The sequence below is a fragment of the Microchirus variegatus genome, assembly GCF_963457635.1.
Source record: "Microchirus variegatus genome assembly, chromosome: 15".
Classification (NCBI taxonomy): Eukaryota; Metazoa; Chordata; class Actinopteri; order Pleuronectiformes; family Soleidae; genus Microchirus; species Microchirus variegatus.
In genome coordinates, this window is record NC_139816.1 from 11,752,843 (window position 1) to 11,779,780 (window position 26,938).

The following is a 26,938-nucleotide window of genomic DNA, read 5'->3' on the forward strand; positions in this document are numbered from 1 at the left end:
TTGTTGCGGGTGAGTACACATTAGTCTGATATACCTAAACCCTGTCTCTGTGAGTCATGTTATGATTAAAAACGTACAAAAGACACAAAATAAAAAAACACATCTCATGTCTTGAAATTACTTGTGACATTTAGTGAAAGACACTCACTTTCTTGCCGTTTCTGTCTATTAACATGGGCACAATTAGCTCTCGGTGAGCTCAGCATTAAAGCCAAGAGGATTCACAACAGGATTCTCAGCCTGATTATCTTTTTTTTTGTTTGCAAGTTTTTGCAAGTGATCGGCAGTCGCGAAATGTAAAATATTCAAAGACACGGCCGACGCAAAGCAGACCCTAACCTCATTTCCAGCATGCTGTAAATTTGATTCAAATCTGTAATGACTCCAACAGCCAGGGATACAGGACTACAAGAGTGGTTCATGGGAAAAACGAGAGAAAGACAGAAAAAAAATACAACATACAAAAGTGACAGTAGGGAGACAGCGCTATAGTTCACTTAATGCTCAGTCGTCAATCTGGATACATGAAACCGAAGCCAAACACAGCCTGGCTTCACGCGTCATTCTCCTTTATCGCTTCTTGTTAGTGTGTTTTTGTGACCACATGTGTTTTCGTACTAGTCGTGGCTTCTCCCGTTGTCCCCCCCTGTTGTCGCTCACTTGTGTCGTGGGAACTCACAAGTAATTGCAAAGATAGTAAAAACAGCACGTACTCTGCAGTGCGGGGACGCATTTTGTGCCTCGCCTTCCACCGAGCAGTACAGCGCGGGTCAGCTCGCCGCGGCGCAGTCGAGAACGATCGTCGTGGGGGTTGCGTGGGACGTAAATTATGGAGCTATTTGCATAATGTGCATCAGCTGTATAAATAACATAATGTCACACTAGTGACACAGTGTGGCGCGGTAATAAATTCCACAAAGAAGAAGAAGAAGAAGAAGAAGAACATTACACCAGCAAACAAAGAGCAACAACCAAGGACACCCAGCTCTCATTCATACTTCTAGGCATGTGGATGTTTATCACAATAAGAAGACAAGCTTTGTTTGAGAGAAGACTGTGCCGAAAACACTTTAATTGACGACACCAGTGTGTATGGTGACACACCACTCTGCTTGACTCCTCTTGCGTGACATACAGCACTGAACCAAACTGTTTGCATGGTGGAAATAAAGCTTTATTGCTACTTGGCTAACAACGAGCCAGGTGTCACAACTGAAATCTATATAAATTGACTGGCATGCGCTGCACAACAATGATGGGATCTTTGCACCAAAGCGATTTGTCATTATTTTCACTAAAATTTCAAACTAAAACCGATAACATGGCTTCTCAGAAGGTGGTGTCCTCCTCTCCATACCAAGGGGTGAGTCTCACTAAGGGGGGTCGGGGATTGCAAACAGGCTGCTCAGGTACGACCTCGACCATGAATGAATCCAATGAACTCAGGGAACCTGCGGGCGACCCAGACCCCTCGTACGCGTAGATCCTGAGGCAGTCAAACGGGGGAACGTATGGGTCCTCATCAGCCTCTGCCATCCTGTCCAGAATAAACTGCTTGAAGACGTCGTCCTCAGGCCCGATGAGGTGCGACTCCCGGAGGGACATCCGTATGCTGGCCCTGACGTCCTCCCTCCGCAGCCTCCGCTCCCTCCTCCTGGGGTGATGACGCAGAGGAACAGCGGGCTGGCAGAGGTCCAACTCTGCTCCTGCTCCGTAATACAGCACCTTTTGAGAAACCGTTTCAGGCAGCTCCAGCTCCTTCACCTCCTCGCTCAGCCCTTCCTGCTGTTTCCGCCTGTGTCTCCTCACCACCAGCATGAGGACTGACAGAACTGTAGACACAACACAGTTGGAGATCATTATAGTTAAACAGCAGGGCATGAGCATGGTGAGAAAAGAGCATCAAGGGTGCCTGATGGAGCACGCACGTCAAAAGTGATAGAAAATGAGAGCGCAATGAAAATAATAGCTTTTTTTAAAGTGTGTGAAAGCAGGAATAAAAATGAAGGTCAAATTAGACTATCATATCATGCTATCATTTTGTAATCCCGGGGACTTGCGGAATTAGTTTATTTGCTCCATGTAGCACAGGAAGGTGAAGGAGATGTTTATTGTTTCTCAGTGTTTTCAGCGGGTATTGTTCTCATCTGACACAATGTTAGCATAGCAGGTATCGTCATTAATCTTTCATGTGATGGGCAGAGGGAGGACACAAAGCAGCCGAGGTCATAATAAAGCTTTTCACTATGCAAACCCCATCAGTGTCCCCGGATGGCATTGTTACTGATGTAGCGTAACCAATACGCTCATTACCTGACATCGTTGCTCTGCAAGCTTCCAGCATTTTAAAATCATAGGTTAAAGGCACACTGGCGTACGTGTTTTTGGTTGTTAAAGGTATGTCAACTGTTAAAGGTTGTCAAACTGTATATTTGTTAATGGCAAATCTTGCTGTTTAGCACATTTCTTTTTTATATATACTTGCCGGGATGAGGTGAGCTGGGACTGCTCTAGCTCAACAGATGAGCTGGAAAAAGCAGCAACATTTCAGTGTTAAGTTAATATGAAATACAATATAAACAGAAAAAAAAAAAAAAAACTGCATGGCTTATTTTCTTTGGTATATTTTCATTGGTTTTTAACCATCCACAGCCCACAATAACATGGCCCTTTAACACTTCAATTGCTCCCAGCCTCAGTGGTCTAAGAGGTTGGAGGTCTGCGCGGCTAAACAATTATTTGAAAAGTTTTCGGCTACTGCCAGCTACATATTGATGAATTTTTAGGTCAACATTTATGTATTTTTTTTTTTATCAAAGAGCTCAAGTATGTGCTGTGTACAGAGCACCAAAGGTGAAAGGGTAATGTAGTAAAATAGTTTGATAAGTGCAAAGTGCACTTGAATAAATTAATTAAAGTAACATGGATCTGTAACTAAAGAATGAAGTAGCAAATAAATAACACATCTAAAAGATAAATTAAGTATTGATTTATTCAAACACTGTTTGACGCTAATGAATGTTTTTTCTCCAGTTTCCTCTTACAGTACAAAAAAACATGCAGAGGTTAATTGGCCTCTCTAAATTTCTCTAAAATTGTGAACGTGAGAGTGAATGGGTATTTGTTGGCCGACCTGCCCTGAGTGTGACCCATTTTTTGAGAATAAAGGGTTAAACTATGAATTAATGAGAAAAACTAAAAAAAACTGTGTACTACTTCATATATTGTAACTGATGACATCTTAACCCTCTAACACCTAAGCCTTAAAATGTCTTTTTTTGCATTTTTTTTAACCTGTCCTGTGAGTTAAGTGGTTTTGCCCATTTTTTCATAATAACTTTCAATATCTGGCAGTTATTTACAATTTACAAAACAAATACAATAAAACACTTTAGATTTTTCATGTCAAATTTGACATTTATAGAGTTAAAAACATATTTTAAAGTAACATTTGTTTGAGTTTTTTGTCTCAGTGTGCAAAAACATGGAGGCGTTTTTCCAACTCTTTCCTCTCTGGTGACAAAGACTCCTATTTGCCAGCTTCCTGCAACAGCGCAAATGAAGTGACCGTAATAACCACACGTTGGCTTTGACTTGCAACTTCACAGCTTTCAGAAATAGTTGGACTTTTTCCGATAACACAAACTGTTGCGTAATTACGATAATGCAAAGTGCACTTGCGTAAACATGTTGTCTGCAAAATGCTTGGTAAGGGTTCAACTCCAGAATGAGATAGATTTTAAATACAAAGTCAACAGTCTGCTTACCTGTGAGTGTGACCAGGCAAACGAAAATCCCTAACAACGTTTGCAGGCTGACCCCCATAGACAGAGCGAGGGCCTCCACCCCTCCTGTGGGACAATGGCCGGCAGGCTGGCAGCTGCACACGCTGATGGTCAAAGTGCTGGTGCTGGAGAGAGCCGGAGAGCCGCTGTCTGTCACCACCACAGGCAGGAAATACTGGGTGCGATCCTTGCGGGTGAAAGTACTTCTGCGTGCCAAGATGCCAGCTGTATTGTCTGAAAGTGATGTCAAGAGAGAGAGAGAGGGGCACTTTTCAGCTCTCTTCAAAAAGAGGGGTGGGGAAAAAAACACATGACGGACACAAGTGCTGCTTGCGGTTTAAGTGCTGATGTTGGTGGAGGAGTTCAAAAGCAAGAAGAAAAAAAAGAACAAGTGGAGTGACACACGTAATGGGATTTAAAACACAAATCAAGCTCCCTGGACGACCTGCACACCTTGTCAAATGTAATTTTCAGTGTGTGCAAAAAGTACATCTGGAAAATCTGTTTGGGGCCATCTGAGAGGCTTTATTAAGGCTGCGAACAAAAACTTTTTGGGAATCCAATAAGTCCAGTGGCATATGGAAATGTGTTTTATTAAAAGTGCTACTTCTTGATTCATTATTCATTTCCTAGTTGCTGACTGGACTGTTGTGCTTGCCTGGCTAACCACCCCCCATACGCTGCACCACCTGCATACATTTCACTCAACTCATTCAATACATTCAAACATCCATCTGCTGCACACTTTAACAACACAGTTTCTCCAATTTCTCCTGCCCATTCTCCTTAGAACTTGAAATAGGGTCGACTGCCAGTCGACTTCAAGGCAAACACTCATTCAATCTACTTACCTGAGGGGCTGTCACACACAGAAAACCAGAACCCACAGAGGGACTTCATCCCAAAATGCTCCCAAACACTTATGGGCAACAGTATTTATTCAAATTCATAAAATATCCCTTCATTCTGCCTTTTGCACACAGTCATAGCACAGCTCGCTGCAGCCAGTCTGAGCATGGCTTCATCAAGTAATCATTTTCCTCTTACATCTCAAAGCCCTTAAATGAAAATGTCACTTATTTCTAAATCTGTTTTTATACAGGAAGTATAATATCACAAATTCAGTGCATTTTTTAGGGAGATGGGGTGGGGGGGGAGATGACTGACTGTGGTTAAATCTGATTGCTGTTTTATCTGCACTTGTGTTATCACTTGCTGTCTGTATGAAGCAGCTCTAAGCCTTTGTTGCCGCCATCATCACAGAGTTCAGTCACAGCTCGACGAGCTCTGCGCTGTCACGGAAATAAAAATGTGTCACTTCCATGTGGTTTCGTTTCAAAGAACGCTTCGACTATTTGAGGAAATCTGCTCCCAAAGTTAGATGAGACGATTGACGCCACTCGCCAGTCTATGCACTTTACACTGGACACAAGGGGGCGAGAGCGAGTTTGTCCAGAGATAATCTCGGAACCCATCAACCATTTTGTCTGCCAACAAATAATAAGTAAGCCTCTTTACTCCAGCAAAATCCATGTGTGTACATGGCATGTTAAGGCCACATTATACTGCGTAATGCGTTATCCGTCTGCGTAACCACGGGGACCCCTCGAGCCTTCATACCTCTCCTTCGCGGTGACGGATATGCACTGCAATTTCCCGCCCGATCAGTAGGGGTCGCCACGCAAGGTTGTTGTGCTTCTGGCTACAGTGAGCAATGGCGTCCGAGAGAGAAAGACTGTTGTTGTTGTTGCTGCAGCTGAATAACATCGAAACGGTGGCTGCTTCTCACTTTTCTGAGTCACGGAACGCAGTTTTAAGATAATTAGAGGCGAGAAATTAGCCATTTAGCTTCTAAACATGTGCTGTGTGTATTAAGATTTAACGTATTTATAGTTTGGCAGGGACGTCGTCGGCGGTGATCAGCTCCGACAACGTCGTGGACACTCGGTGCACACTGTGAGCCGGCACAGAGCAGCGTTAGCTCGGCCTGTCCTGAGGACCGATCGCAGCCCTTGCCGTCTCAGTTGTCCCTTGACGGAGTGACGGACAGTAATATTTCGTGCAGCCAGAGACGACGCAGAGGGCTCTGCGTAACCTACGTAGAGCACTTTACGCAGGAGTATAAATTGAACTCAAGACTTCCCTACTGATCAGTGTTTAGAGTCACAGGGTACACAACATACATTTGACCCCAAAACAAGACACTTGTTGGTGCGTTATTTAATGTCACTGTGCTCCCCTTGGTCAATAAAATTGGATTGGATCATAAAACCAAATCAATAAGTTTACAGTCCTGAATGCTTGTCCCTCACCGACACATTCCACATATTCACATCCAAAGGTAACATAAGCTACCAAGGTAATACATTATTATCAGACTTAATTTTGTTTGAGTGAGCGTCAAAATGTACTATCATCAGTTAAACAGATTACAACTGTGGGGGTGGCATTCTTTTTCTTAATGATAACAATAAGAAAATATTTTTTTTCCCACCAAAATGCTGAACTCCTCATTTCAACACGGCACAAAAGCGGAAATTATATTAAAGAGGGAGTTGTAATTTATGCACATTCACACATTCAGGAAGGCAGGATTTAGCGATTCGTATTTTAAAAGATTCAGGGAACAGTTTGCCATGGAGATGCTGATGTAAGTGTAAATGTAAATGCAGTAGAAATGGTTAAAATGCTGATCCAATGCATTTCCTCTGGTGGCAGTTTGATGCTGATGATTCCAGTTTAACTCTTACCTCCATTTTCCTCTGGAGAGTTTGTTTTAAAATGGACATATTTTCTATTGCCGTGTTATTTTACTGAAAAACTACACGCACACACGCTGGCCTTGTGCTTCTTTGTGACTGCACGGACAAGTATTTATAGGAGCACGTCTTCACCACTGACCTTTCTTTCTTTTTAAATTTTTTTTTTTTTTTTTTTTTTAAATGGGCATCCCTCTTTTGTTTTGAACTCTTACTTTCTGACATTAAAACTGGCTAAACGCCGCTACCAGCATCAGGAAAGATGACGAGATTGCAATGTGTCCTTCACAAGCAGCCAAGGTAAGAATGCAGGATTACATTGTATTTTGGTCTCGAGCAGGGATTTTCAAAGTCTGAGAGTGTGGGTCTCCCCTTCAGACAAAGCTTGGAAAAAAGGCACCGGATCAATCCAACTTAGTTTTACCGGGCAAACTTTTTTTGGTCAATTTATGGATGACTACACCGAAGCATGATAACTCATTCTATTATTATTTAAACACGTGGATGGATGCTCACCAGTCGAGTAGAAATAGCTGAACACTGTTATTTGACATGAATTTAAACTGCACCAAATACAGAAAAAGGAGATCTTTCCTCAGGCATTTTTTTTTTTTTTTCAATTTCTGACTAATAAGTGGAAAAAACTGTGAAAGTGCTGAATCTCTCAACAATCTATTTAACCAAATTGCACATTATTCCATGTGATCTCCTTTTGATCAGTAAGAACCAATGGATTTTTTTTTGGAAAATGGAAAATGGAAATTAAACTCTTTTGCGATTCTGTAGGTAGGCCACACTCACACTCTGAAAATCTCTGGTCAAGTTTCAGACTAGGAAATCTGCTCCTGCGCTGGTTTGTGATTCCATTACCAGTCTGTGTTCTTAAAGACAGCTTAATTATTTTGAAGTAAACTCTTACATGACATAATTAGTTTTGTGTTTTTTTTTTGTCCAGGCCTGTTTGTCCTAATTTCCTAATTATAAATGATTAGTATTATAAATACCCTGTGATTCCCACCCCACTCGCATCTATCACCTTGATTATCTCTGATGGTGAAGTTGGGATTGATGTGCTTGTCCGGGACCATGGAGAAGTAAAAGTGGTGTCCTTCCACGGGTTCATCTGCATCGACAGCGCTGAGTAGCTGAATGAACTACGAGACAAAAGAGAGCGGAATAAGAGCATCGGTACTGTAGGTATGATGTGCAACAATGAGTCTGCAAATCGATTTGTGAAATCGTCAAAAAAGAAACCATTTGCTCAAAGGGAAGAATAGAAAAACAGAACATTTAAAAACTTTATGTATTGCGTAGTAGCACACACTGAGAGAACTATACCGTTTGCATCGAGACAAATCTTAAACATCAGTGCGTCATAATATACATACTTCTCCTGCCTGTGTCCCCTCACAGATATATGGCTGGTAATCTCTCGCAAGCCTTGGCACGTTGTCGTTTATGTCCAGCACTTTGATGAACACCACCACAGAGGAGGATAAATGGTTCTGAGCTGCGGGAAGCGAAGACAAGCCGTTTACTGGACTCCACTGGGTGCATGTACTTTATCTTAACTGCTTTGTGAAATATTATATTATTTTTTATAAACATATATATATATATATATATATTTTTTTTTTTTAAATCAAAAACAAGAATGTTGATATTTCACTGCTAACTGAAGAACAAGATAGTAAACTAAATTGAAAAAATTAAAAATAATTAAACACTTAGTCCTTGGATAGTAATATAAGGGTTTGCATTGCATACATTATCAACACCATCTGTTTGAAGTAAATGTGCTTATTTTCTACAGTGATCTTTTTCAATCATCACTTTATTATTGACTGCTTTTTAATTCATTCATTCATTCATTCATTCATTCTTTTCTTCAACATTTGTAAAAACCCCTTGATCTGATTGTGTCACAAACCCGGGTCTTCTGCTGCAAAGGCAAGAATGCTAACCACTACTATAAATACCAACGTAACGTGAATCAGTGGCTGAAATTAAGTGTTTATGAACACTTTTATGTTAAGACAGGATTTTGTTTCATTCAGGATTTGTCGCTTCATGAATTTGGTTTTAGAAAATTATGTTTGAGAAGATTAAATATATTTTCAGCTACCTATTCAGACCAACTAATCGTTTTTACGGAGCCCCTGAAGTGAAATGAGAAAAAAAAAATGACGAAAAAAAAAATAAAAATTAAATCTCGAGTTTCAAAGTCGAGATCTCGAGTTTCCCCCCAAAAAATATGATTTTTTTTTTTTTTTTTAATTCATTATTTTTTGAAAACAATATATATATTTTTTCCTCATGTCACTTCGGGGGCTCCGTACATTTTTCATGCATTAAAGATTATTAATAGAACAACAACAAAAGAAAAACACTGCAGGACACATTATCCTTCAGCCATCACTATATGAAAATGACACAAGCTCTGAACTGATCGTGTGCGCCCACAGTTTGCAGCTTTAGAAATCTAGTCACCCTGGTTACCCTATAAGGTTAAATATGACTGTGCAGTACAATGTTCCTCTTACTTGTCTCCTTAGCTTCAACAGTCACATTATGCCAGTTTGCAGTCTCTCGGTCCAAAGCTCTAACCACCGTGATCGTTCCATTGTTTGGGTCTATTTTGAAAGCTTTTGTCGAATCACTCCTTTTGTCAAGTGAATATCTGGGAAAGAAAGGAAGAAAAAAAAAAGAAAAATCACACATTTAGCAGGCAAGGTTGTTTTCTGGGCAAACAAAACATTGCAATGCCACAGGGAGAATAATTAGGCAAACTGCTCAATGTTTTAATTTGTTGACAGATATCCAACAAAGAGAATGAACACACACACACACACACACACACACACACACACACACACACACACACAGGCACACAGAGACACACGGGCGAACATGGTGTGACAGCAACAACACTGTCAAAACAGATGAGCCTCACACAGATGGCAAAGACACACTGTTTTTGTGTTGTTGCTTTTTTTTTTTCTTCCCAGATAGCTTAATTGAATATTATTTTAATCTGGCCACATACTTTTTCTCTATTTGCCATAAGTGAGGAAACGCAATTTACAAACAGTGAGACAGTGAAAACGCTGCCAGGAGAAACAAAATAACTGTCTTTGAAACTGAATAATAGTCTTTCGACACAATGGTACCGGTGGTGCAGCTGTTGCGAGAAAACACAAACAAGTTTTTTATGTCTGCTTCTGTGGAAATGGGAGCGACAAGTGAGGGTCTTTACACTTTATATTTTATAAATCAACTTTAAAAAAAAAAAAAAGAAAGAATGAAAAGATAAAGGCCATATGGCGGAGTAGTGGCCAGCACTGTCGTCATACAGTTGGTGACCCAATCTGATCGAAGGCTGACACTTTCCCCCCAGACTCAGACTCCAAAACATATTGCAGAGGTTAATTGGACACTAAATTGACAACAGAGTGCGAGTGTGAGTGTCTCTCTATGTTGGGCCTGTGATGGACTGGGGACCTGTCCCAACCTTCCAATCCCATGTCAGCTGGGATTGGCTCCAGCTCATGTGGAGGACAAAACGGTAGAAAATGAATGATACGTCAGAGCAGAACAATCCCAATGATAGAGTTGAAGTGTTTTCTGTAAAAACCAGAGAGTAGCTTTCAAATGGGCACTTTGAGACTGCAGAGCAGGATTGAGGAACATCCTGAACTCAAAGCTTATTAATCACATTTTTTTTTTTTGCATCAGTCATGCTGTGCATTGCCAATCCCAGAAAGTCAGGAAAATCATTTTAGTCGCTCAATCTTTGCAGTCGAGATAAATGACGGGGTCTAGCATTTCCCTATGGTACTCAAATGTAACAGGCAGACTGAAGAGTCTGTGCAAGGCACAAGTGTTTGTTTCCTGATCAGGTTAGTCTGAATTTCACAACTTTAATATATCATCAACAGTCTAGATCCTCCTCTTATTGCACTCTTTTACTCCACCATACATTTAATGCTTGTTGATGTGTGATTATAAGAAGAGATAAAAGAAACAAAACCCACTCTGAACAATGAATTATTTCTAAGAGCCACTTTGTTGATAACAACGACAATTTGAACCAAAGCAAACTTCATCATATTAACTAGAACTGTGGAAAAACCCTAAAATGTCAGCCTGAATTCATTAATCAATGAGACTCTTTCACCAAAGGGACAGTAATCAACGCCAGGCCGGGGATGATATGCAGCACCCGCCACTCTTAAGCTCTGCCGAGATGGACTACAAGCATATTACTACAAATCTCAGTTCCATATTCCACCTTGTACGGAAGTTTTATTACATTCCCACGTCTTACCCATGTTGCTTTGTGATAAAACCATGGAGAAAAAAAAAAAGATCGGAAAAGTCTGTGAGGTATAAAAAAAAAATGTCATGATTTATTCAGCAGGGTTCATTTCCTACTAAAGTAATACGAGATAAATATGACCATGTTCAGGGTATCCAGAGATCAAGGGTAAAAATGGATGCACCGAGCCAGTAACACTATTTGAAAGGGAATGATTTTTCACCTTGTGGAGGAAGCTGTCTAAGGACAGGCTGTCTAGGGATGTCCCTCAACCCACCCCCCCACCACCAGCCTGGTTATCTACCTCGTCATTATCACGCTGGCAGTCGGGTGGCAGATGCCATTCTTCCTGCTTTTGGAAGCTTCCACATTACCTGACGGTGTTGCTGACTGCATCAGTGTCTCTGGCGCTGACACTGCCGAGCACAGTTCCCACCGCCGCGTTTTCGGGAACTTTCCACTCGTAGACTGCCGAGAGGAAGACGGGCGGCTCGTCCACGTCGTCCACGATGATCTTGAGCGTCGTCTTGTCCGCGAACTCGTCAGCGGTCAGGAAACGCGTGTCCACGTGATCGTTAGCGGCCTCCGCCGCCATGACAAAACGTCTCTTTGTTTCATAATCGAGCAGCTATGAGAGGGGGGAGGGGGAAAAAAAAGCAGAAAGACCTTGAACAATCATTATTGAGTAGGATTAAAGAATAATAGCTTCACAGACTTGTTAACGTGCTTAAGACAAATTATCATTTCAATGAGACCTGGACACAACTCTGACTGGATGTCATCATTGTTCAGTCATCGTCGATAAGCTACAAGCTGCGAGCGTGTACTTAAATAATGTTGCGTTTTCATTTAAACATTATGACGCCAGTAATAACAAAAACAGCACGCAATCCATTATAGCCTTCCCAAATTGAGTCAGAGAGCGTCTGTGATGTTTCTTCTTTATTATTTCATTATCACCACATCTACAGTAAATTGAAATCTCCCGTGAGACGCATAATGTAATTGAGAAAGTACGAGTCTGAGAGGAAAAACAAGTGAAGAATAACACTGAGCTACACGAGTCTTCTCATCGAAAAAAAGCAGTTATTTAAGATTAAATCGTTGAATATGTTTATGCTCGTGTGCTGCGAGTAGTGCACGGCTCAGGTTCAGCCACTTGGTGCCCAAGTTTTTTCTAATCTCACTGTTGAGTGTGCATATTTTATATGAATGAGTGCCACTCACTTAATAACTCTGTCAAAAAAAATGACAAAAACAAGTTTGAGTCTGTCACAGTGGAATGAGGAATTAGAGCCCATAGCCAGCTGCCTCCTGTGTACCATGTTTGTTGGAATGAATGCGTCTTTATCATCATAACAATTGCACATCAAAAGTTCCTGACAGGTCCTTGAGTTGTGACAGTTTTGTTGAAGGTTCATTAGATTACTAAAAGCAACTGTTTTGGTGGATGGTATGTTGTAAAAATTTAATTGTTGTAATATAGTCTGGAAGTGTTCCTTCTTTGCATTTGTCTCGGCGTCCGTCTTGCTGCTCCCGCTCAACAGTGTCCACACTATGCTGTGTCCAAAAACGGCCCTTCTCATAAAGATTCGACTTTGCACTTTGCTTAAAGCGGACCAAGACCGGAAGTTCCAATTAACACTGTTTTTTAGTGTGTATCTGCGTCATTACCTTTTTTAAGAAGCCCTGAAGGTTCAAAACAAACAGTTCAGCCACTGCTGAGATTTATTACACAACGCTGTGGTTTATTGTAATCTCGGGCTCACCGAGATCTCTGTAAAAACCCGGTCCGGTTACGTAAACAGTGGTTCTCCTGAACAGCAGATCGTCCTGCTCTGGGCACATCCGGTTGCATACATTGAACCGCAGAAGAAGAATAACGTCTGTTGTGGAGGTGTTTCACGAGCGACAGTGTCTTCTGACTCCGGGTCAAAGTCATAAAAGGGACTCGTGAAGAAACTATTATTAAAACAATGTTAAAACCATGTTTTGATAATGAGTAGCAGTTCATCCACCGTTCCAGAGGGGGGAGCTGCGCTTCTGAGAGCGAGTGTGCTGAATATGTCACTTCCGGGGTACTGGCCAATCACAACACACTCTGTCTTCTGGGTGTGAGAGTTGAGTCTGAAATATCGTGGCTGAGGAACGGCGTCAGAAAAGAGGATTTCTATCGGCTCGTTTACAGCAACTAGGAGGTTTTTGACCATAAAAACAAGTTAATGTATGCGAGTAGACCTCCATAACTAACATATATGTGCAACAGGACCACTCTATGTGAGCTTTAAAAGGAATACATTTGGAGACTTTTTGCAATACCACCAGAAATCCGTGATGGCAGTATTGAGTCAAAATTCCAATCAGTAAGGACAACGACGAAGAAGTAACCGACAGTTGGGAGTGCCCAGCGAAGCAAGTTGTCAAAAGTTGCGACGGACATACAGAAACATTGAAACTGCCTGCCACTCTGATATCGGCAACCCATGAGTAATATTACCCATTAATGGGACGACTTACTTTCAATGATCTTAGATTCCACCGCCACAAAATCTGCAAAAAATATCCCCTTCAGTGGTTGCCATGTTTGTTGATGCCTGCATCAACAATCTAGATTAGGTATTGCATAAACCAACGCAAGTGACACGCATAGGTATGTAAGGTCGTGACTGAGAAATCATTTGGAGCGGACGGATTGAGTATAAATGGGACGTTACGCTATTCTTGTGTTGATTCCTGTGACAGCTTAGTTCACTGTGAATATGGGCCAAGATTAACAGAATCTCCTCCATGAGTGAGACCTGGAAAGGAGACACTAATTTCTGCCAGGTGTGTGTGTGTGTATGTCAGGTGCAATGATTTTTCAAATTTTGTATGCACTGACATCTGTGACAATTAAATCTTTAACACCAGTCATGCTGCATGTGTGCCTGCCCACACTGTGATTTCTACCAGCACTGCCTGAGGCACCAGAATAAAAATGGATATAGAGTGAACTGAAATATAATAAAAATGTACAAAAAATACAGCAGTCATAGAGGGATATAATCTGTATTCACCTGGGCAAGCAGAACCACCCCCTCCTGCGTCACTGGGTCTGTTGTGATGATGAAAGTGGAGGTTCCCTCCAGATCATCATTCAGAGTGTAGGTCATTCTGGCGTTGATGCCAATATCTCCGTCTTCTGCCATGATCCTGCCCACTGTGGTGCCCACAGCGGCGTTTTCAGGGACCCTGAAGGTGTACAGGTCTGTGGGAGTGTAGTGGTCAATCAAAAATCATCCAGATTGTACAAAAACCTGTCAAGTTCAGTATCTGCAATGTAAAGCCCAAGCACACATGATTTATGTGCCTACACTGTAGTCGTCAAGTCAAGACCTGAGTGCTGAAACTACGCGTAAAAAAGAGCCATCTGCCCGTGTGTCCATTCGGGCCCTCTAACAATGACTTTTGTGAAAGATCCTAGGCAACAAGCAGCAATGCTAACAAGGAAAAGGCATGCTGCTTTGTCAAATTGTGCTACTTTGGGCCCTGAAACCTGAAAAAGATGAGGACAGTGGCATGAAGGTGAGCTAATTACTTTTTTCCTAACTTGATTGTGGTACAATTTCATGACTGTAGTGTAATTCTTGTTTTGCAGTACCAACCAACCTGCTTTTCCTACGAATATACTTAGGCTGAAAAGCGGAATTGAATCATGAATCTGCTTCAACAGTGTGTTAGCCGGACGTCAGCCAACCAAAAGTCCCTTTTTGTACAGTACAAAAACATGCATATTTGGCGATTGGGCAAATTGGAGTGAATGGTTGTTTGTCTCTTAGTTCTCAGCTGGAAAAGGGTGGATTGCCCACTCCAGGTATATGGTTGGAGGTCCTGCCTCAAGTGGAGGAGTTTGCGGTCTCGTTCATGAGTGAGGGAAGTATGGAGAGGGAGATCGACAGGTGGAACGGGGCAGCATCTGCAGCGATGCGGACACTCAAACCGGTCTGTTGCGGTGAAAAGGGAGTCTCGGTTTTCTTTTCAATCTCCGTGCCAACCCTCAACTATTGGCATGAACTGTGGGTGAGGAGCTTTGACAGGGGGGGCTGCTCCTCCACGTCGAGAGGAACCAGCAGAGGTGGTTCAGGCATCTGCTTAGGATGCCTCCGGGTAGCCTCCGTGGGGAGGTGTTTCAGGCATGTCCTCCTGGGTGGAGACCCTGTGGCCCGACCCAGGACACGCTTGAGGGATTATATCTCTGGCCTTGGAAACCTCATGTGGAGGATAAAGTGGTAGACAACGAGTAAGCTCTTGCTCAGAAAAGCATATGAAAAGGAACACTAATTACGGATGGTAGTGAATAGGGAGTGCATAATGATAGCCCAGATTTGGAGAAAAAAACAACAGATAAGAGAAGTTTGATCATTCAAACGTTGCCCGCAGAGCTTGGCAGTAAGTTGTTAATAGTTAGTCGAGAGAGTTTGCTTGTGTGTAAAGTGATAAGAATGGAGAACATTGTGGTGGAAGGGTCAATATGTGCTAGTCAAAGATAAGTTGTGGCAAGTCCACATAATCCTGGCCTAACTCTAATAAGAAGATGAGAAAATGTGATTGTGTCTGTGAGCGACTCCCTTTGGATGACTGCCACAACTGGGAGGAACTCAACAGGCAACCAACTGCTCCAGGAAAAAAAGAAAAAATCCCTGCTGATAATAATTTGTAATTATGTGACAAAACAGAGGGCAGAGTTCACACTGAAGTGCCGCCATACAATATTAATAAGTCTTTTTTTTTTTTTCTGACTGAACACAGAATCCACACGATACAGCAATACCTGCAATAAATGTGAATGTGACATTAATAGTTAAAAGTATCATCCTCCCTCTCATTTCTGCAGAATTGATTTCTTTCCAGGGCTTTCATTTAGTGAGGTTTATCGCTGTGGGGGCTTGGTTTGTTTCCAAAGGTCATGACAAATGTCCTTTCAGGTGTAAATGATTAAATTCATGCATGTGCAGGTGCACGAAGCATCAGCATCTCCTTTCCCCGTCTCCTCCGCTCCATCTGTTTCTCTCTCTCTCTGTGTTTCGGTCTTCGTCTGTCCTCTTTTAATTTTGACCACCGGCTTAATAACGAGATGTGTACGGTCCAATGTAGCGCTGCCAGCGCAAACCACTCATCCCCCAAACAGGAGAAGGGGGGGATCGAATAAATACCCTTCTAGTTGTAATATTAAACATGTCCTCACAGTCTGCAACGCTTTGTAAATGCATGAGGTAATTCAATTCAATTCAATTCAAATAATGATAAAGTTATTATAATTAAACACTCATCCACCCAAGTGCATCAGGACACTATATTTGCATACCAGAATGACTGGATGACATGGTTTGTCCATTTCAGGCGGCTCTAGGAACATAGCAGGGAGAGGTGGTCACCTCCGTAAAGCAAGCAAATACTTGTAAGGTGATGTAGGCTTTAGGGGTGGGTCAAAATATTGTTTTTTTTGTGATATATTATCGTCCTTCCACGTGTGATATGATTATATATATGCCAGGGTAAATATTGAATATTTTAATTAGCAAATTAAGAAAATCTAAAGTAAGGATGGGAATCAGTATTTCAGTATCGGTATCGGTCCAATACTCAAAATCACTGGATCGGACAGATGAAAATATAAAATCTGAAAACGAAAAACTTTGATGTTGCATTCTTCACTTTATGCACCGACTGTAAAAATGTAAATAAGAATAGGAAAAAGATTTTAGCTGAGTCATGTTTGGGCTGTGAAACAAAAGTATTTGTGAGACAAATGGAGCATTATGTCTTTGAAATGACTAGTATCGGTATCGGACACACAAAAAGGAGTATCGTTCCATCCTTCCTCTAAAGTAAACAGTTCCTGCCAGTTGCTAACTTGAGGGAATGAGGGAAACTTGGGCAGAAATGACCTGGCCAAAGAAGAGGGAGTTTATGGCGGGATAATGGTGGAGAAAGCTACGTTAAGAGATGCTCCATCCACGTTCAATACATAGACTTTATGCATTTTGTTCTCAATGTTGTGATTAAATAGAAAAATCCTGCACTTTTAACTTTTCACGGACATTGTGTTGTCTTCAGTTAAACAAATATCGCGACGTATCGCTTGTACAATTGTCTTGCAATATATCGATCATCACAGAATTGTGTTGTATCATGATATTATTGGTATGGTGGACCATGTATCTTGAGGTACCCTGTGATGTAATGTTGACCTATAAAGGAGGTCTTAAGGATAAAACTGTTTTCTAATGTTATCGGAATAATAAAGTTTGCCAACACTGGTCTGAAGGTGACTCACGGTGCTGAAACGTGGGTCCGTTGTCGTTGACGTCGGTGAGGCTAACAGTGACTGTGGTGGAGGAGGAGTAACCGCCACTGAGGCCCAGCATATCCTTTACCTGCACCACCACCAGGTACTGCTCCCTGGCCTCACGGTCCATGTTTGGCCAAGACGTTACGATAATACCTGCAGGTGTGGAAGTGAAGGTGGAGACAGGAGAGAGACAAGATGAGAATCAACATCATTAAGCTCAACTGTGGGTGGTATTCCTGTGTTTGTTTTCTCAAACCAAAATGCAAGTAAACAAACGTTTGCCTCAAGTCGTCTTTGACAGTGCTGTGTGGTGTGAGGTATGAAATTGCACCACAATAAACTTCAACTCTATGAATTCGTTCAGTAAAGGGAATATCAGGAGGAATTTCTGATGAATTATTGCTTCCTCTGTTTGGCCAAAGTGGAGGGATGTGGGCTGCAAACAACAGATGAGCAATTTGAATCAAGAGAATTAGATCGACCTGGCAAATGTATGCTGTTTCTGCGTTGGAAGGCACATTGTAATCACCGTTATATCTATTCATCTGTTTTTCTGCTTCTTGTGCCAACAGCAGAACATCCAGTATCCTGTAGAATTGAGTGTGCTACATGGTCATGTAAAAATAAAAAAAACAGTTCCAGGATAAGATGATTATTTTCTATATATTTTCTTTCATTTTAAATGTAAATTATCAAAGCATGAACACTTCTTCTCCACAGTATTGGTCAGTCCAAACCTCTCTTTTTTAAATACAGTAAACTTGAGGACATTGGAGACTATTTTCAGCTATGGGTTAGTACACTAATATAAAATCTCTGCAACGTAATTGATTTGTCTTTTAATGGTTTCCCTAAAAATGATTATTTACCAAAATACTTACTCCCTACTCTTAGATTGAGGAGCATATTATTATGCCAGTCTTGCTTATGTAAAATGATGGGTGTGCATGCTCATGTCCTCAGACTCTATCTATAACCTTAAAATACTGCAAACTGTGTCAATGTCTTATTTTGTCCTATCCTCATGGAGCTGAAGCTGTGAGAAAAACTGCAACTTGTACACTTCAATGAAAACTAACTAATGGCTCCCAAACACATTAGATGTAGGTCTTCAAATGTTTCACAGTTTAGGTTGAGACAGACAGTTTAGGTCTCCCACATTGCAAATAGAAGAAGAAAATAGTGCAAAAGTACAGTCCACATTGACATCACTTTAACCAGTTTCCTCACTTACATTCACTGAAAGTTGCCAGGGGCATTTGTAAAAATGTGCCTAAAGTGACCAGTGAGACAAAGCCTGGGTATCTTTCTGCACTTATTCATTTTCAAAGCTGCATCAGACAGGATCACTAGTCATGGGGAGGTGGTTAACATTCCGGGACCACGTGAACGTATGTGACAGATGAGCAGAGGCGAACTCTCCATCTCTGAAACTCCCTGCTGACATTTACAACTGTTTTACTGCATTTGAAGGAGCCATATTTTACTTTAATTAATGTACAATATTAAATGGTTTTACTGACATTTTGTTTTGTCAGTGTAGACTTCCATAACTGGTCTTCGCCGTCTCTTTCACCGAGAGAAAGACATGCGACAGAGGATACCGTCGCTGACCTCAGTCACACACATAATTCATTCTGTTTTTATTTTACAATCATTTCTAAGTTTTTTTGTCGTTGAACTACTCTTTTTATTATAGGTTTCTTTGCAGCACAGGCGGGTGTTTTCAGTGCTGGAGTATGATTTGTTAATGCCTCTTGTAACGGAGCCAATAAAGTTGTGAGTCTGTAAATGTAAACATTATTTCTGCTCAGTCAAATATTCTGCAAAGTTGTTATCTAGTTCAGAGGGATCGCCTGTAAATGGACTCCTATTATACGGTACCAGCTGTCAATCAAACAGGTGTCCACTCGTGCTGTACTTTCCAGTATTTTTCCTCTAAAGGCGAACATAATTTACAAAACTGATATTATGTTCTATTGACATGAAACTAGTAATTAAGGCCATTAGCTCCTCAGGCCATAATAAATCAAAAAGAAGTAGAAATAGAATTTTCCTATAGACTACCATTCAAATTGACACCTTTTTTCCCACTTGAGCAGTCACCCCCTGGTGGCTATTCAGTATAACCGTAAGACTGTCCATTTTTATATACTAAAGACCTGATCTGGTGATCTGGTCCCCTTCTCTTAAAGAAGGTCTATATCATGGAGGATTGGGAGGATTCTATGGACGAGGTATACAAGCGAATACACCTGCACTATGCTGAGTTAGCTGCTGAAGCACAACATCCCAGTGAAGGTTGGATGGTTTGTGTCAACATGTACAACCAAACTGCTGAGAGACCTGGGAATCAGGGGCCCTTGGCCCTTGAAAACTGCCATGCATAGTCCCATGAGATGTACGCCACAAGGTGACTCTCAAGAATAATTGGGCATGGTACAAAGGCTAAGGGCTGATCACCCTGTAGCTGGCCGCCTCTGGTGAGGGTGTATAGTGTGAAAGGCCGAAACACCCTAAGCTCTAGAGGAACACTACTGATGATGTGTCCCAAAACTTCAACCTACTCCCAAAGCTTCTTCTACCAACCATTCACCAACGAACCAATGAAGAATATCAACACCTTATCCTGTGTTTTGAAAATCTAAGTGACACCCAAACGCGAAGCCTCCAGCTTACCGGTCTTTGGCTCCACAGAAAAATAGGGCTCCCCCTGCAGGATGGAGTACAAGAGCTTGGCGTTGTTTCCAAACATGGGATCATCAGCATCTGTGGCCGTCACCTGGGCCACCGTGGTCCCTGTGGGAGGGAGGGGAGGCACAGTTAGCTCAGCCAGCAGTTCCAGTCCACAGGGAAAATAAAGTGATTATGCCACATTCCTGCAGGGTTTGTCTTTCTGGCATAGAGGGAGGGGGGAGGGTGATGTTGTCAAAAGGGTGGGTGGGGGTGCGGTGGTGGGTATGCAGCATCAGTGTTGGCTGTGCAGGTGTGTGTATGTGTGTGTGTGACAACCTCTCCAGCCTTATAGCGACATCTCTGTCACATGTGCACCTGACCCCCTGTTTCCCTATCCTTCACACTCTGATTCAGTTCTTACTTCTCTATCTTTCTCATTTACTCCCATTTTCTTCGCTGACCTCATCCCTCTCCTCGCCTCGCTATGTACAGTATCTTCCTCTCCTTCACTTCCTCTGTCTATCTCGTTCTTTTGTCCCCGCTGGGAGCTCTGTCTTTCACACAGGTGCGTGTGGATTTACTGCAGTATTTTCTGATTCTCATTCACCTGCTCTCCAACCTTCCCCATCTCACTCTCTCTTCCTGAGTCAAATGCATTATGATTTATTACGAGTGAGATATTATGCCGCCAAAGCAGATTACGTATAAATTGAAATGGTAATGTTTGTGGTATGAAAAGGGCAGTGGTTATAATAACGTTATTTAAGGAAATTTAGCCATAAAGGCAGTCAAGCGACAAAGCAGAATCCAATACTTTTAACTTCCTGAATGGGGACAGATGACAGACATTCATATAACCTTTTGTTTATTGGCTTCACTCTGAGAAATAATACATTTGAAAAAAGTATATATCCAATAAGGAAATAAAAGGGGTTTTATCTATTCAAAAGAAAAAAAAAGTTTAAATATTTATGAACAAAAATACACTCACTTATTTCCATGAATAATATTAAAAAATACTTCTCAGGAGGTCACAGCAATAGTGAAAAAAATATTTCATATAGATTCTAAAATGAAAGGCCTTTATTTCTTTTGGGAATTGTTTATGTGAACCAAAATGCTCATTATAATGAGAAATGAACACAATGATAGTCTGGTTTATTGCCTTCATCTCATATCTTACCGGACCATTCAATGACCAGGGACAGACGTTTATGAACACATTTTCATAGCAGCTCTTGTGGCAGCTAAATATTTAAGTCTAAATGAAATGACTTACGTTGGCACTCAATGCATGACATAAAAAAAAAAAAACTAGGCACAAAAATACCAAAGTGAATGGACATTTTCTTTAATAAATCAGACCTTTATGTGAAGGAGGACACTAATTCATACACAACATATTTCCAGTGAAGGCTGTTTACAGCAGGTCTGTGGATTAACAGGCACAGGACATTGGAAGGACATGTCGCTGTTGAATATTTAAAAAATGTCAGTTTTTATGGCCGTGTACCACAAATTAAATTTTCATTTATCTCTGCTGTATTGTGGGAAGACAGACGTCTTTTATATGTGGCGGAGGGAAAAGCGCCTTGCTCTACGAAGGCCGCAATCTTTCTGTTTTCGACAACGGCGTGAAAGAACGTGAATGTGAAGGCTACTGTTGTTACCACAAGTGCTCGGGGAAAGAGAGTAGATGAGCAGTTGGTTCCGATCTGTAGTCTCACCATTAGGTGTTACTAAATCTTACACACTGGTCCTTTGGTAAACTGCATAGAAAAATGGATATAGTGTTGTACGGAATTAGATTTGTATTTTATTTTTTTTGAAAAATACACTTTTTGTTTGCAATGATCAGAATGTCACTATTCACACGTTCCCTGACTTGCTATCGAGTCTGTCCACCCATTATGTGCCAGGATTTTCTTTTGAATGGTGACATAATTTACAACGTTGATCATTAAATAATAGACTTAACTCAGCTAGACCTATTTTTTGCCTCTGGTTCACTTTTCAACCCTAGAAGATGAAGTCCCTTTGTATAAATGAAAAATACTCATACCAGTTGGGCACATCTCAGGGATGCTGGACACATATGGCTCGTTCAGGAACTGAGGAGCATTGTCATTAATGTCCTGCACCTTGATGATAAACTCTGACTGGGGCTCCTCCGGTTCATTGGATCGCCTGTTGATAGCCTGGGCCTGGAGGACATAGAAGGCCTTTTCCTCCCGATCAAGCTTCTTCAGTGTCCGGATCTCACCAGAATACTCATTTATCTGAAACGCATCTCCGGCACCTTCCCCCGATAATATGTACTTGATAGAAAACTCTCCTCGGTCAGAATCCGATTTGATCTGCAAAAGAAAAGAAAAGGAGGAGTGGTGGGGGGTATACAGAACCTTTATTATTTTCTACATGGTTTGCAGAGGGACCTCGAAAAAAACACGATTTTTCAAAGAGAAGAACCGTATCAAGGACATGGCGGACATTCAATCTGCAGCGGTACCTGGCCAATAACTCGAGGAGTGGGATCTTCCTCTGGGACAAACAGCTGTTTCCAGATCCAGCCTCTCTTCAGGCGACGGTGCAGATGAGTGGACCCCTGGGCGAACTGTGGGGCTTCCAGACCCTGAGTGCATCTCATATCGCTCAGCACGCCGCCAGGAATCATAGAAAAGAACGTCACCACGGCCAAAACACCAGGCGTGCTCATTTTTACTGTCCACCCGTGTATTTCTTCTGCACTTCCCATGCTTAGCGGACAGTGGATGAAGGTGTCACTGGTCCAGTGCTACCAATTCCTCATTCAACAGCATAGTAGTCCATGATCCCAGCAGTGCTGTATCCCATCTTGTTATGATGCAGTTTGTATGCCAGCACATGTCTCTGAAATAAAAGTTAACAATTTAATTAATTGAGGCAGTGAGGAATTTCCAGCAGTGCACAGAGACTGCACAATGAGGGAAATTAAAATATGTACCAGTGTAAAATCCAACAAAATAGGGGTTTAATTACACACAAAGCACTGATCAACAATGCAACCTTAAATGGAGGGAAATATCCACTCCAAAAGTTAAAGTGCGTGTAACTTGAAACATTTACATGCTGTAGTTAAAAATAAATCTGGGATTTAATCAGCCTTTGTGAATAAGTGGTGTTTAATCAACCCATGCTTATAGCCGAGTGTATGTGGTTTAACTTATTGGAGAGATTGGTGTTTCAATTTGATTATTTCAACCTGCATTGAGTAAACTGTCAAACAGAACACCACATGATGGATATTGACTATTATTAAGTCATCTGATCTAATAAATCGAGGAATAAACAGCTAAAAAAAAGACAAAAGTGAAGAATGATTTGTTAGAAAATGGGGTAAAATTAAGGAACGAGCAGCTGAAATATGAATGAATTAATGTTTTAATTAGTTTGCTGCAGATGAAGAATTGACATTTAGAATGCATTAAAGTCAAACAAACATTTGAAATGTCTGAATAAGTGAAGTTCAAATGGTTGATGGAATTAGCATTCCAAATTATTAATTAGTCTTTAATCTTTACTTTTACCTAAAGCAGTTATTAAAACTGGTAGCTGAATGTTGTGCGTGCTATGACCACTGCATACATTTGAAACATTTGGCTAAAAACAGTTCAGGTCCAGTGGGTTTTGTATCATTTTTTTGCAACCTCAAACCTATGAAGCTCTGGTCTCAAGGCTTGGCTAAATAATGGAGCCGATGCATAACGATTGAAAAATAACAATAATAGATAAAATGGTTGAAAGTGGAGACATTGGCAGCAATGCCAAATATCTGAAAGCAGTGAAAGTGTGTGAAGGATAAGCTAATACACAGAAATATCATAAAATGATAATATGATAGTGATGTAAAGTGAAGACTACAGCTCATCTGACAGAGATTTAGAAATGTCTGCTTGTAAAACACTGCTGTATATGACCTTGATGATGGGCTTATCCTCTTTTGTACATCTGTCAAAGACAACACGTCAATAATTCACACGTATAACACATTCAAGCAAGAAAGTCAAACCAAATTGGATTTTTTACAAGCGAAACAAATGCATTGTCCAAGCTCTCCGTTCCTTATTTTGTATCTGGCCGTCCTGCAGAGGAGGTTGAAACACCAGCTCTCTGTTTTGAATTCAAACAAGGCTCTGTATTGTGTTTTCACAGAAGAGGGGAAGCGGAGTCCCAGTGCCATTCCTTAAGCATGACACTGCTCTCTGCAGCTGACTAATGAAGACTTCTAATTAGATCAATGTCTCCCCAGACAAGGGAAAAAAAAGAGAGACACACATGCCTCTGAAAACTGTGAGTCAAATCGATGCACCAATTATAACGTGCACCAAAATCAGGGTCAAGAGTGCGAGGACAGCGAAAGTCAGACTGCACGGAAAAAACTGACGGGACCCCACAAACACAATGGATGGTGTTGACTAACTGAATCTGACTAATTTGTGAAGGAAATGCGTTGAAGAGAGCAATCTGGACTTGTGTCCAGCCTTTGTTGAAAAACGATTAAAATTAACATTTCTGTCACATACTTATGCACATCTCAGGGGGCGGGGAGCAAATCCAGTATTGGTTTTAAGAATGAAACAAAGAGGTTACCGGTGTTGAGATTGCAAGATCGATTGGTTGTCATCGCCCTCTGAAATATTGCCATTTTTTTGGGGGCCCTCCATATGACAAAAGTCAACAAAAACGGAGAGTAAAAGCTATTCATTAAGTGGGAGCCAGATTAATGGTTTCATCTGCTAAACGAGAGGCCTGTTCAGGCGGGGATGGGAAAAAAAAAATCATAAGTGAAGAAAAATAGTGGTGCTTAATCAATAGTTGGGGACAGTTTGCAATAAATGAAATTCAAGTACACTCGGTCTAAAACAAGTGTCTTAACACATTGCAGCGCGGCGCACGCGGCACCGATCATTCTCAAAGTCCAAAAACAGCCATAATGAGAAATCAATGTGTCATCCATCCATCCATAGCATGGGCATAATATCAGGACGTATCGTTTTAAAGGATGACACTTCGCTAGGATCATTCCACCTCACATCATCTGTCTACAAAATATGAAAATAAGAAAAAATGTTAAATTTAAATAGTTTGGTTGGTGTCAGAGGGTACGATGAAGATATAAATGCACTCTTTTCTCTTGCCACAGCAAGCTAATGAGCTAAAGCGCTCTATTATTAAATTATATTAAATGTGCGTATATAATATATTTACAGCCTATATCCTTGTCACCCTCTCACCAGGTGATAGTTTTCTCGCCTGCTGCTTTCAGACTGTTGTTGACACGTGCAAATTAATCACAAGTGTTAAAATAAAAAAAATAAAGAGACAGTGGAGCAGTAGTGTATGGGTGTTTAGTATGTGTTGTATGTGTGAAAGTGCATCTCCTAAATGTTTCTGAAAACCTTAGAACGGTCACTTTCGTACACATTTCACACAATAATTATCTATCTGGAGTGAAATTTTAAATTGGAGACTAAAATGTGTAGTATTTATGGGTTTATATAACCCAAAATCCACTTTTTTATACATATTATGTGCTCCTGCATTGTCTAGTCGCTGTATAATAGTCTTTGTTTCATTTTCGTAGTGTTTCAAAAAGTCATGTAAAAAAACATGACCGCGGTTGCATAGCCACTGTTAGCAGCGAGACGCCATGTTTCTACCGGAGCCTGTAAGGACAAACGCGAGAGAACAAAACAAGCGTCTCTTTACTTGTAGTGGAAGTCCCGCCTCCTCTCTCTCCGCTTCGTCTGCTATGGCCGCGGTAGCTCGCCCTCTCCCTCGCCTCACGAACCTCATCTGCTGACACGGAGAAAGACGACGAGGACGACATTTGACCAGCTGCGGATACCGTATCGCTCAGGGAAGGGAGGGGGGAGCAGAGCAGCAGGTCTTTGTTGTAAATTTCAGCCTCTCCTCTAGATGGCACTATAAACTACTTATTTCCCCTTTAAGCATAAATAAATAATAACAAGTTTGTGGGAATGTAGGTCAGGGATGTCGGCAGAGGTTCTTGACATGATGTCATTGTATGTACCAAAATATATATATATACATATATATATATATATTTACAATAAGACCTCAAACTTTTACTTTGAAAAGCAACAAAAGTATTGGCCTAGACATAAAACCCTGAATATGTTCTACTGCTCTCCAGTCAAGCATACATCAGCACACAGCGGGATCAGATATTATCCAGGGCGACAAGTCACAACAGCCATAATTTCAAACCATTTAAATAGTTTTTTTTGTTTGTTTTTTTTAAACTGTTAATATCAGCACAATGTGCACATTATTCATCCAAATTGCTGAACGCACACATGCATGCACTTTTTTTGCATGGGTGGTCCCAGGTGGAAATTTTAAATCTCCAGAATAAGTGTAAGAAGTTGTTTCAGCAGTTATAGTAGTTGCAGTATTAATGCTTAAGCAGCTCACAATGTTCATGTTTAATCTCGTGAAAGTAAATTAGCTGTCGGGATCCATTTGTACCGAGCTGGTAAAAATCAATTACCGATGCGAGCTTTCATTTCTTCACTCAATTTTTTTCCCCGATACAGAACGCAAAGGAGGATAGGTGTTTGTGCTTATGTGTGTCTTTACGGGGGCCGGATTCATATCTCCATGCATCGCGGAGTGACATTCCAATTAGTGGCCAGTGAATCGTGAGCTGTTATGGTCTTTCATAGCGCTGCCAAGCGCGCGCCACAACTGAACGCCCTGAGCCAAAACCAGACAACAGCCCTCGATGATGTTACTCGGAGCAACTGCTCAGCTGCCAACATGCCAAGGAGTCTGCTTTGTTTAAAAAAAAAAGGAAAATCACACCCTGAGGGTATCAGGGATTTACTGATGTGGCTGGAATAGTGCACAGGTCAACAGATGTTCAGGTGCCAATTTAACACGTGATGCAATTCTTGCTAAATGACAGCTATAGCAGTGAGTCTGCGAGCTCACAGGAGTATGGATGAGAGAAAAATTACCAGAGAGTAAGAATATAAAAAAAAAAAAAAACAAGAAAAACTTGAAA

General features: G+C 41.2%; 1 protein-coding gene across 1 annotated transcript; it reads right to left on the reverse strand.

Moving 5' to 3' along the window:
- Positions 1–1,264: 1,264 nt before the first annotated feature.
- On the reverse strand, positions 1,265–22,632 carry cdh19 (cadherin 19, type 2). Its single transcript, XM_083901306.1, has 11 exons — positions 22,379–22,632; positions 21,932–22,226; positions 19,873–19,992; positions 17,179–17,346; positions 13,919–14,109; positions 11,237–11,490; positions 9,088–9,224; positions 7,933–8,054; positions 7,581–7,698; positions 3,768–4,019; positions 1,265–1,832 (listed from the first exon to the last, which is right to left on the reverse strand). The coding sequence occupies exons 1-11, from the start codon at positions 22,622–22,624 to the stop codon at positions 1,330–1,332; spliced, it is 2,406 nt and encodes an 801-aa protein (XP_083757432.1). The 5' UTR covers positions 22,625–22,632; the 3' UTR covers positions 1,265–1,329.
- Positions 22,633–26,938: the final 4,306 nt, after the last annotated feature.

Bases quoted from the DNA above. Each gene is read 5' to 3' on its own strand.
- cdh19 (XM_083901306.1), bottom strand. From the start codon at position 22,624: ATGGGAAGTGCAGAAGAAATACACGGGTGGACAGTAAAAATGAGCACG. The intron at 9,225-11,236 runs GTAATGTGGAAG...TTTCTTTCCCAG, and splicing joins GCAGTCAGCAACACCGTCAG to ATATTCACTTGACAAAAGGA. The intron at 8,055-9,087 runs GTAAGAGGAACA...CGCTTCCCGCAG, and splicing joins TGTTGAAGCTAAGGAGACAA to CTCAGAACCATTTATCCTCC.